This window comes from Pituophis catenifer, unplaced genomic scaffold, assembly GCF_029215685.1.
Source record: "Pituophis catenifer annectens isolate HBS135680 unplaced genomic scaffold, rPitCat1.0.hap2 SCAF_17, whole genome shotgun sequence".
In the NCBI taxonomy this organism is placed as follows: Eukaryota; Metazoa; Chordata; class Lepidosauria; order Squamata; family Colubridae; genus Pituophis; species Pituophis catenifer.
In genome coordinates, this window is record NW_027256897.1 from 2,085,623 (window position 1) to 2,097,500 (window position 11,878).

Consider the following 11,878-nt stretch of genomic DNA (forward strand, 5'->3'; position numbering starts at 1 on the left):
CTCACTCCTTTTCCTCTTTCTTTCTCTCCTCCCTCCCTCCTTCCCTTCCTCCCTTCCTTCCATCCATTTTACCTTTCCCTTCCCTCCTTTCTCCTCCTTTCTTCCTTCTCCCTTTCTCTCCTTCCTTCTTCCCTCCTTTTTCTCTTCCTCCTACCTTCCTTCCTCCATCCCAACCGATGCCTCCCACCCCTCTTTTCTCCCCCTCCTCCAAATAAAACCCACTTTTTTTCCTTCCTTTCTCTAGAAGCGGCCCCACCTTAAGTCCACCAAGCAGAACATCAGATAACCACCAAAGGGAGGAAAAAGCGAATTTTTAAAAACCTGGAAGTAAGAGCGGGGCATCAGGGAATCAGATAGCCCGCTCACCCCCTCTCCTCCCCTCACACACACCCCCAGGCTAGAAATCTTGAAGGCAGTCCTTAAAGTTGACCTTGGCAAGCACAGTGAGATCCGTTCTGATGGGACAAGGCAGAATGGCTGCATTTTGTCTGTTTTTTCTGATAAATGAGTTTAAAAGTGCACCTCTGTTTTTGCTGATTTTTTTTCTCTCTCTCTCATAAATACGAAGTGTTTTTTTTTTTTGTTTTACCCCTCTCCGTTCCTCTGTCCCCCCCTTGCCACAGGGGGGTTCCGATTACCGATGCTTTGGGGGTATCACCACTAGGGGGCGCCCGTCATTGGGCCTCCACATGAGGACCTGGGCATCGTTGGCGTTGGGTTTGACTAGGGCACTGGGTGGTATTGGCTCGTTCTTGCTGAGGATTTGGGGCTGCTCCTGAGCAGAAGGTTCCCTCAGCTTCGCCCGGCGCCCGAGAGGATGGCTGGGCTCCACGTCGATGCCCAGTTTCATCCGCCACTTGATAGTCTGCAGGATGACCATCTCGTTGGTGGTAGTGTTGGTGGCCACCAGCCACGTGGTGAAGCTTTGATCCCGGTGGATGCAAGTCAGCTTGGGCACGTTGCTGTCGCTCACTGGGACCGCCCAGGTGACGCTGGGATAGAAATTGTCATTCATGCTGATGGTGAACTTGGCTTCTTTCTTGGTGGGACCTACGATGGTGCAGGTCTCGGTGGTGTTCCCGTACCAGGGGTAGTTGACGCCGTCTGAGTCGCTGATGGCTTGGATCTTGCCCTCGAGGAGATCGGGAAGTTCCCAACTTGACCTGGGCGGAAAGTGAGAGAGAAGGACCAGGTTGAAGAAGGTTTTAGAATTTAGAATTCATAGAAGGTGAGCATGAAGACGGCAGAAGAAGGCAACTCAACTGGACCCAACAAATCACGATCGTTCCTGGGATTGTTCTGCAAGGCACAAATCAGTTAGCATCCCCCACAAATACAACCTTGCAATTATTCATTTAGTGACCAAAGTTATAACAGCACTGCAAAAACATACGATGCTTAATGACCATTGCACAATACTTACGATAACAGTCACGTGATCAAAATTCAGGTCTATGATCTATCTATCTACGATCATGCTATCTCTGGGCCTGAAGGTGAATTAGGGCCATCTTGATCTCAATGTTTGTCAACTTTGGTGACTTTAAGACACATGGACTTCAACTCCCAGAATCCTCCAGCCCTCAGAGGAGAATTCTGGGAGTTGAAGTCCACGTGTCTTAGATGAGAAGCAACGATCTTGACTTAACGCTCATCGGCTAATATCAAACACTGTCCTAAGCATATAGTTGATTCAGTTGTGCCTAGAATGGATGCAGCAAAACCACCAATGGTGGTTTATTCAGCAAGCTACAGTCAAACAAACCGTAGCCTGCAATGACTGAGAGACTAATCTTCTCAACCTCCCTAATCTTCTTTGACAGCCACCCAAAGAGGTGGCTGAAAGCCAAGCGATGGGTCTTGCAAAGAAGCAGTTCTCCGTTCGTCATCACAACCTCAAAATAGCTTCCCAGATGACTAAACCCCAGACTTTCATTTATTTTAAAGGACAATGGTTTACAAAAGCTTTACCACATACTTGCCCACGGTTGCAAGCGTTGTAATGTACTAGAAGGCTCCCAGTCTGGATCCCCATTCTACATTCAATTTTCTATCCAGTTTTCAATTTCAATTGAAAAAAACAATAAACTGGAAGACTCGGAATAAGCGAATAACAGAGTTGGAAGGGACCTTGGAGGTCTTCTAGTCTAACCCCCTGCTCAGGCAGGAAACCCTATTCCATTCCAGACAAATGGTTATCCAATCTCTTCTTAAAAACCTCCAGTGTTGGAGCATTCACAACTTCTGGAGGCAAGTTGTTCCACTGATTAATTGTTCTCATTGTCAGGAAATTTCTCCTTAATTCTAAGTTGCTTCTCTCCTTGATCAGTTCCCAAATGCAGCCAAAGAGCTTCGCTTGTTCGAACACCGCCACTACGTCGGAATTGTTCTGTGGTTACCGATCATCCTCGGCTCATAACCACAACTGGAAACTTTGCAACTGCCCTCATAGTTTGCTAGCAAGGTAAAAAAGAAAAGAAAAGAAAAAAACTCAAAGAGAGGCCTTTGCAAATTTCAAAAACTCCCCTATTTTTTTTGCATCTCTTGATCCAAATTAATTTCAAAACCAAAGTTCTCTCTTCCTGTTTCAGTTCTTGCCTGCGATCCGTGGAAATCTCTTTTTAGATTCCTAGCAGGGCAGAAAATGCTGCCCAGTTTTCGGCAAACCGCCAACCAGTTCTCAGTTCAGCATTTGCTTGTTTGTTTATTTATGTAACCTGCTTTGCGAAGCCAACCCCGCCCCGTCTTTTCGAAAATCGTGGTTTACTGCAGCTTCGCTGGCTTGTCAATCCAACGCAACCAGCCGAGCTTTATTGAATAAGCCTTGTTTAACCAAAGCATGAAATTGGAAAGAGCGGGTTAGGGATGCGATCGTAGAAAAATCTATCCATGCAGTCGCTAGGAAGGAAAACCAGAATTTGATGGCGTATAATCAATCGGCTTGGTGTGATGCAATGGGAATACCATAATTTAATTGCTATTTTTTAGAAGAGTTAAAAACAAACCATATGTACACAGTGTATGCCTACTACATATTATATAACACACACACAAAATAGAGAACCCATAACTTGTTGGGTCATTATTTCAGAGATATTTCCTTATCTAAACAGACAGACAGAGTGATTATGGCTGGGCCATTCAAAAGCAATTTTTGACTTCCCACCAGCTTCCCCATTGATTTTCCTTGTAGGATGCTGGCAGGAAGTGTTGAAAAGGACAATCAGGGGACTGGCCAAATTTTAATCCCACATGAGTCATGGTCCCAAATTTTGGGCTCATTCCTGAATAGAATAGAATAGAATAGAATAGAATAGAATAGAATAGAATAGAATAGAATAGAATAGAATAGAATAGAATAGAATAGAATAGAATTCTTTATTGGCCAAGTGTGATTGGACACACAAGGAATTTGTCTTTGGTGCATAAGCTCTCAGTGTACATAAAAAGAAGAGATACATTCGTCAAGAATCATAAGGTACAACACTTAATGATAGTCATAATGTAGTGCTTTGAAAATTGCTGTGCTGGGATGCATCGCTTTGCCCAACTGAGGTTTACAAAAAAATAAACACAAAGGGTAGATAGATAATGTAGAGTAGAGCAGAGCAGAGCAGAGCAGAGTAGAAGAGTTGAGTTGAGTTGAGTTGAGTTGAGTTGAGTTGAGTTGGAAGGGACCTTGGAGCTCTTCTAGTCCAGCCCCCTGCTCAGGCAGGAAACCCTATACCATCTCAGACAAATGGTTGTCCAATCTCTTGTTAAAAACTTCCAGTGTTGGGAGAATTCACAACTTCCGGAGGCAAGTTTTTCTACCGATTAATTGTTCTGTCAGGAAATTTCTTCTCAGTTCTAGGTTGCTTCTCTCCTTGTGCTTTGGAGAAAGAGAGAGGAGGGGAGAGAGAGAGAGAGAGAGAGAGATGACCCAGAGGGAGGGAGGGATAGATAGGAGATGGATGGAAGAGAGTAGAGAGATAGAGTGATAGAAAGACAGCTTGGATAAGTTTGTGGATAGCTGAGATAGGGAGAAAGAAAGAGGTGGGTAGGTAGACAGACACATAGACACATAGGTAGTTGGATGGATGGATAAATGGATGGATGCATGGATAGAGAGACAGACAGAGAGAGATGACATGGATGGGTGGATGGATAGAGATAGATATTGTTTTATGTTTATGTCTGCTTGTATGTGTGTGTGTCAAAAACAGAGGGGTGTAAAAAAAATAAATAATTGGCCAGGTGTTATTTGAAAGGCAGAAGCTTTCGTGACCTGTCGCAAGCAATCTGCTAAATAAATAAAAGAAATGCCAAATAAATAAGTAACTACTCGGTGCATCGGAGGAAAGCCGATGCCTTTCTGTTCAACCTCTTAGGTCAGGGAAGGTGTGGCCATCGGCTAACCTCCTCCTAGCCTGCCCGCCATGTGAATTCTGTCCCTGCAAGGTGATCTGCAGATAATGCTCGGTTGGTTTGTCGCCTGGAAATCAAGCGAACGTTATCTGCCTCCGACAAGGAGCATCCTGGTTTATTTCGCTCAAGGCTGCAGCAAAACAAACCCCCCAAACAGCTGGGTCCAGCCCACCATCTTTTCTAAGCCCTCACCGTTTGCGAGTCGACTTCCCTTGTGCCTGGCATGCACATCTGCGAAAACAAAAGCCCTTTCGCCCATCTACTATCTTCCAAACTCATCTGTTTCTGCAAATTTAAGGAAGTCTCCTTGACGTTCCTCAGGAAACGGGTGTCTTTCAGCTCCCAACCAAGACATGTCTGGGATTCTGAATGACTCTCTGGAGACCTTTGGCCTTGCCGGGGCTGAGACCAAAGGGCCAGGAAGGATGGCGTGGCCCTTTTGGGGTGATTATTCTGCTATTTCCCCCACTACGTGCAACTCCAAACAGGAACCCATAAGCAAAACAGGTCCCAACTGATGGACGAGCATAATTCCAAAGGCTATTTCCATCTGGAACTGGGACACGGTGGCTCAGTGGCTAAGACGCTGAGCTTGTTGATCGAAAGGTCGGCATTTCAGCAGTTCGAATCCCTAGTGCCGCGTAGCAGGGTGAGCTCCCGTGACTTGTCCCAGCTTCTGCCAACCTAGCAGTTCGAAAGCACGTAAAAAATGCAAGTAGAAAAATAGGGACCACCTTTGGTGGGAAGGGAACAGCGTTCTATGCGCCTTTGGCGTTGAGTCATGCCGGCCACATGACCACGGAGACGTCTTCGGACAGCGCTGGCTCTTCAGCTTTGAAACGGAGATGAGCACCGCCCCCTAGAGTCGGGAACGACCAGCACGTATGTGCAAGGGGAACCTTTGCCTTTTACTTTATTTCCATCTGATCTCCATCAGGAATTTATATTCTGTCTTTTTCTCCCTCGTTAGTACAGGTCGTCCTCGACTTGCGACCACTGTTGAGCCCAAAATTTATGTGGCTAAGCAAGACACTGGTTAAATGAGTTTTGCCCCATTTTGCGACCTTGGGTGCCCCGGTGGTTAAGTGAATCACTGCAGTTGTTGAGTTAGTCACACGGTTGTTAAGTGGATCTGTGGTTTTCCCCACCAACTTTGCTTGTGAGAAGGTCGCAAAAGGTGACAATTCAACCGTCGTAAATATGAGTCAGTTGCCAAGTCTCTGTATTGTGATCAGTGACCGCGGGGATGCTGCAATGATCGTGAAGAAGACCCCATGCCATTCCAGACAAAAGGCTCTCCAGTCTCTTTTTGAAGACCTCCAATGTTGGAGTTCCCATAATTTCTGGAGGGAAGCCGTTCCACTGATGAATTGTCTTCACCGTCAGGAAATTTCTCCTTAGTTCTAGGTTGCTTCTCTCCTTGATTGGTTTCCATCCGTTGCTTCTTCTCCTGCCTTTTGGTGCTTTGGGGAACAGGTTGACCCCCTTCCTCCTCTCTGTGACAGCCCCTCAAATATTGGAAGGCTGCTATCGTGTCACCCCTGGTCTTCCTCTTCACATACCCAGTTCCGGCAACCATTCTTCATAAGTTTTATCCTCCAGCCCCCTAATCATCTTGGTTGATCTTCTCTGCACCTTTCTAGAGTCCTTTTCTTTAGAAAAAAAAAAACAAGGCCAGATTTAAATAGGAAGCAAACTCCTAATCTTCTTCTGCAGATGGCTGTTTCTTTTTAACGCCTGCTGTTTTCAACTTCCTTTTTTGCTCTTGCGCTGGTAAGGCTACTCAGAGCAAGCTTCCTCTTTTACTTCCTGTGTTAACAGCCAGCCAGGTGTCAGGGGTTCAAGCATTCCTGCCATGCCTCAGCATGCCATAGTAAGCTAAGTATGGTCGAGCTTCAGACAATCTTGGCGCCTTGGTGGCGCAGCGGACTAAAGTGCTGTTAATTAGCACTTAGCTGCCAGCTGCCTGCAATTAGTGCGAGTTCAAATCTCACCAGACTCAAGGTTGACTCAGCCTTCCATCCTTCCGAGGTAGGTAAAATGAGGACCCGGATTGTGGGGGCAATAAGCTGACTTTGTATAAAAAAGAACACCGCTTAGGGTGGGCCGAAAGCCCTACTAAGCAGGTATCTACAAAAGTATGAAGGCTATTGCTTAACATATTGTAAGCTGCCCTGAGTCTCCGGAGAAGGGTGGCATATAAATTGAATCAATCAATCAATCAATCAATCAATCAATCTTGAGCTGAAAGACTAGATAAGGCTGGACGAGTGCCCACAAGGGCTTTGAGGGCAATGATAAGGCGTTTCCTACATCCCAGGGTGATTTAACTCAGCATCATAAGGACTAGAGCCATGATGGCGAACCTATGACATGCGTGCCACAGGTGCCACACAGAGCCCTCTCTGCGGATACGCCAGCCGTCGCCCCAGCCCAGCTTCACCACTCATGCGCGCGCGCCTCCCGCTGGCCAGCTGGTCTTTTGGGTCTCTGCCATGCATGCGCGGGGCACGGGACATTTGTGAGGGATGCACACGCAGGGGGGCACTCGCGTTGCATTTTGGGGGTTCACGCACGTGCCACCCCCACACCCCGTTTTGGACATGGAAGGCCTCCTGCACCAACCTGGAAGCCAAAATGGGGCATGGGGTGGCTGGGGAGCATGCGCGAGGGGGCGCATCTGCGGGGGATGTGCGTGGGGGCAAGGCGCATGCATGGGGGGGTGCTCGCACTGCATTTTGGGGGTTCGGGCACATGTGCGTGCATTCGCGCATGTGAGCGTGCTTTCGGCACTCGGCACCAAACAGGTTAACCATCACTGGACTGGAATCTTGTCTGAGACCAGAGTGGATTTGAATGCCATAAAACTCCTAAATTCAACCTCAACCAACTCCGATTCTGGTCACCACCATATACAGAAAATGATGCTGAGATCCTAGAAAGAGTGCTGAGAAAAGCAAGAAAGATGATAAGAGGATTGGAGGCTAGGATGGCAACTAAGTACGGTATGTCTAGTGAGTCTAACAAAGAGAAAGATTTGAGGGTAGGAAGAAAGCACCTGAGGGCAGGACAAGAAGCAATAGGTGGAAACTAATCAAGGAGAGAAGCAACCTAGAACTAAGGAGAAATTTCCTGACAGTGAGAACAATTAACCAGTGGAACAACTTGCCACCAGAAGTTGTGAATGCTCCAACACCGGAAGATTTGTATTTGTATTTGTATTTATATTTGTATTTATTGAATTTGTATACCGCCCTACTCCCGAAGGACTCAGGGCGGTGAACAGCCATAAAAATAAAACATGGAAATACAAAATTTAAAATAGAGATAAAACAAATTTAAAGAAGATGTTGGATAACCATTGGTCTGAAGTGGCGTAGGGTTTCCTGCCTAAGCAGGGGGTTGGACTAGAAGACCTCCAAGGTCCCTTCCAACTCTGTTTTTCTATTCTGTTCTAAGATGAGATGTGACACAATAGCTTTCTTCCAGACCTTGATGGGCTGTCACAGGGATGAGAGGGGTTGGCCTATTCTCCAAAGCATTTAGACAGCAGGACAAGAAGTAACGGATGGAGACCTATCAGAGAGCGCTCTAACCTAGAAGTTAAAGAAGATCATGATAAATTGTGATCACTGAAATTATAAAAAGATAAAGACAACATGTTCAATACGACGGCTCAAGGTTTAAAAGGAGGGCATCTACAAATTTGCAGCCTCGTATTATCCAGGAGAGGCGACTTTGGGATCATATAAGACTTGCAAATTGCCCTCAAATCATTTTGCCCCCTCCTCTATTTGCCCTGCCGTGAAATGGCAGGGGGAATCTTGACCTCTGTTGTAGAGTTGTGAGTTTTAACAGGCTTGGCAGAGGTGATTCTTTGATTCTTGCTTACGTCGGTCCTCCGGAGGTTTCTTGTGTTAAACCAAGAGGAAGTTAACACGACAATATGCTGATGGTGCAAAACTGTGTGTCGTACACACACACACACTTTTCCACACACTAAACCTACATTTTCTGGAGTTGCGCAATATGCCAACCCAGTGTTTCTCAGCAACTGGGCAACTTGAAGAGGGGTGGATTTTTAGAATTCCCCAGCCAGCATGCTTTAGGCTGTGTGAACGTCAACTCGCAAAATTCCTAGCATGTTGGCTGGGGAATTCTGATAAGCCCATGCCTTTTAAAGCATTTGGCCTGTGGAATTCTGGGAGTTGAAGTCCATGCATCTTAGGGAATTCTGGGAGTTGAAGTCCACCTACTGTAAAACATGCTAGTTCGGGAATTCTGGGAGTTGAAATCCATTCATTTTAAAACTTGCTGGCTGGGGAATTCTGGGAGTTGAAATTCATGCACCTTAAAGAATGCTGGCTGGGGAATTCTAGAGGTCGAAGCCCACCCATCTCAAAACATGCTGGCTCAGGAATTCTTAAAAGTTGGCCAGGTTGAGAAACACTGCACTACCCCTTAAACAAACCCAAAATTATATCCTGCCCAAAATGCAGAGAGGCAGCCTGGCTTGCAATGGCACTAGTCCAACCAACCCTGTCAACCGCCTTCTCCACTCCTCCCGCCCCCAAAAAGGACAGTCACTTACATGCCATGGTCGCCATAATAGTTGTAAAACTCCATGTGACTGCAAGCCTGTATCCAGCCTACAATCCAGGTCTCCTTTTTGGGCACCGGAGGCAAGAGGACTTGCGCCGAAGCGCGGAAATGCGGGGTGCGGTATCTCAACACCACGCTGGATGACTCGTCGATGTTGGTGGGGACGGGGTCAATGGACGTCTTGATATCCAGGACGGTGATGCTCTCCCGAAAGCCTTTCGCCTTGCAGCTGATGCTTTGGATACAGCCCATGGCCCAAAGTACCAGCACGATCGCCAGAAGGCACCAACAATCTTCTTCATCGGTCAATTCAAAACTGATATCCATAGGATAGAAGACGCATTCTCCTTAGAAGGCCTGAACCAGTTTCTGGCAGGCTGAATAAATCAAAATTCTTTTTTTTTGCCCTAGGGGATAAGTTTCTCCGTGCCACGGAGCCAAATCCACAGCTTTTGCTCCAAAGCGAGAAGATGGGAGTCCAATAATCCACTTTTGCTTGATTTGTGTGTATGTGTGTGTAAAGACCGTTAACCAGCTGTCTTCGATTCCCTGATCGGTGAGTTACAATCAACTGGCCTTATATTTGCTTTGATATATTTCTTTGGGTTTTTTTTTTTCTTCTTCTTCTTTCTCTTCTGGTTTTTAATCTTTTAAAACAAGATGAAGGCGAAGAATAAATGCTTCTCTTTCATCTCTAGGTTCTAGTTTCTCGGTGACGGCTTCAAATTTTCGCTTCCTGATGGAGATTCATTCATAACTTCCCCTTTGGGAAAGCAGGAAAAAAAAAAAGCATTAATTTTGTTTTTGAAACAGCCAAAATGATTTTTTTTCAAGCATTGCCCGAGCAAAAGCCCAAATTGGTAAATTTCGATATATTTAACCCATTGACTCTTATTTAATGTCCTTTTTCAGCTACTGAAAAACATTTGCCCAGATGTAAAAAAAGAAAAAGAAAAAAAAACACCATTCAAAAATAGCTCAGTAAATAGTCACAGTTTTCTGGTCCTGCAGATTCATTTATTATGAAATTTATATTGCTGCCCATCTGACCAAGCAACGACTCTGGGCAGATCAGCATGAGTAAAAGGAACAGAATAAAAGCTGAAAACGTGACAAGAATAAATATTAGCACTCAAATGAATTAAATGAAAATTAAATTAAAGTTTGCCCTGTTTTGTAAACTGTATTGGAATATAAGAGATGAACTCCAAGTGGAAATATTAGGAAATATATATATCAGCATGTAGTACCTAATTCCTGCCTTAAGAGTTGTGGGAAATAAATTAGATAGATAGATAGATAGATAGATAGATAGATAGATAGATAGATAGATAGATAGACAGATGGATAAGATACCATAGATATAATAAGATAAATGATAGATGATATATAGAGAGAACAGAGATACAGACAGAAGATAGATGAATGATGAATGATAGATAGTACATGAAAGAGAGAGAAAGAGCGAGAGATAGAAAGAGGAAAATGAAAGAGAAGGAGGGAGAGAGAGAGAAAGGAAAGGAAGGAAGGAAGGAAGGAAGGAAGGAAGGAAGGAAGGAAGGAAGGAAGGAAGGAAGGAAGGAAGGAAGAAGAAAGAAAATAAATTGGGCCATAATCAATAAAGGCTGCTTAAACTTACAGGAGTTTTAATGATCCAAAGTCCAGTTTTGACTCTCCAAATCTGTCAATACAATCTTCACCAGTTTTCAAGGTGGATCACAATTTGTGTGTTTGCTGTTAACAGTCCTGGGTTACCCTCACTGTTTTAGAACTAAGCTGTCTTAAGTGAGGCCAGTCAAGACCTTCTCGAGGCCTCCTCCTCCGAAGAAGAGTTCTTAAGTGAATAGACACATCTGTCCTTCCTTCCTTCCGTTTGTAGATTTTTCTTTAGTCACATCCGCAAAACAGTAGGAAGGGCAAAAAAAATAAGAGAATGGAAGCAAAAGGTTCCTCTCAGAGCCATTAATTCAGAATTTAGCTTATTTATTTCTGACCCAGGATGTTCTCTCGCTCAGGTCTCTGAAGCCTTTTACTCACCTTTGGGCAGGGATAGTGTTAATAATTGTAATAAGGATCTTCTTTCAAAGTTTGCAGAGGTTCTAAAATATCCAGCTTTTTTCACTAAGTCCTCATCACCAGTGGACAATTCCATCCATCCACCCAAAAAAAAAAAAGCATTTACACGCCCACGCGTAATTTTCTTTTGCGGCCAGCCTCTCTACCCACCTCAATCTCCCGCGCGTTCTCCTCTCCAGAAGCGAAGTCGGGGTGCTGGAAAGCCAGGCGGAAAAAGTTTGATTTCAACTTTTCTCTCGTGGGTTGGTTGTTGGGTTTTTGTGTTTTGTTTTTTTTTCCGTGTTGTGTTTTGGACCCCTTCTCTCTCTCTCTCTCTCCTCCTCCTCCTCCTCCTCTGGCGGGTTCTGGATTGGATTGGATGTGATTTTTTGGGGTTTCACCCCCTTTCTGTCTCTTTCTCTTTTTTTTTTAACCCTCCCCCGCCGCTCAAAACCGGGTCTGAGGCTCCTGCGCTGTCTCCCCACCGTCGGCTGCTTGGGCGCCCTAGTAGTGTATCCCCAGCTCCGCCACTCGCTTGCGCATCAATCGCGCCTTTGGTGACCGCGCAAGGCACCTCACAATCGCCGGCCGCCACGTTCTCCGCCCCCCCTCTCCCCCGCGGAGGGGCCCCCACCTGAAAGAGGTGTGGGGGGGGAGGCGGCCCCGGCGGCCAGCAGCCGTGCAGGGGGCTCCTCTTGGGCGCCCCCCTCCCCGGTGGCGCTTCCTCCTCGCCCTCCGTCTCTCCGCGCGCGTCTCCGCGTCCTTCCCAGCCGGCCAACGCCGCAGCCGCCGCGCTCTTCCTCGCCTCCTCTTC

The 11,878-nt window shown here is 45.9% G+C and overlaps 1 protein-coding gene across 1 annotated transcript in view; it reads right to left on the bottom strand.

Moving 5' to 3' along the window:
- Window positions 1–206: 206 nt before the first annotated feature.
- FAM78A (family with sequence similarity 78 member A) overlaps window positions 207–11,878 on the bottom strand; it is a 12,041-nt gene continuing 369 nt past the window's right edge. Inside the window, exons 1-4 of the mRNA XM_070955815.1 lie at window positions 11,699–11,878; window positions 11,236–11,429; window positions 8,999–9,772; window positions 207–1,163 (exon numbers count right to left, since the gene is read on the bottom strand). The exon at window positions 11,699–11,878 is cut by the window's right edge and continues 369 nt beyond it. Of these exons, the coding sequence (XP_070811916.1) occupies window positions 635–1,163; window positions 8,999–9,336 (867 nt within the window). The 5' untranslated portion in view covers window positions 9,337–9,772; window positions 11,236–11,429; window positions 11,699–11,878 and the 3' untranslated portion in view covers window positions 207–634. The remainder of the gene's footprint in view (window positions 1,164–8,998; window positions 9,773–11,235; window positions 11,430–11,698) is intronic.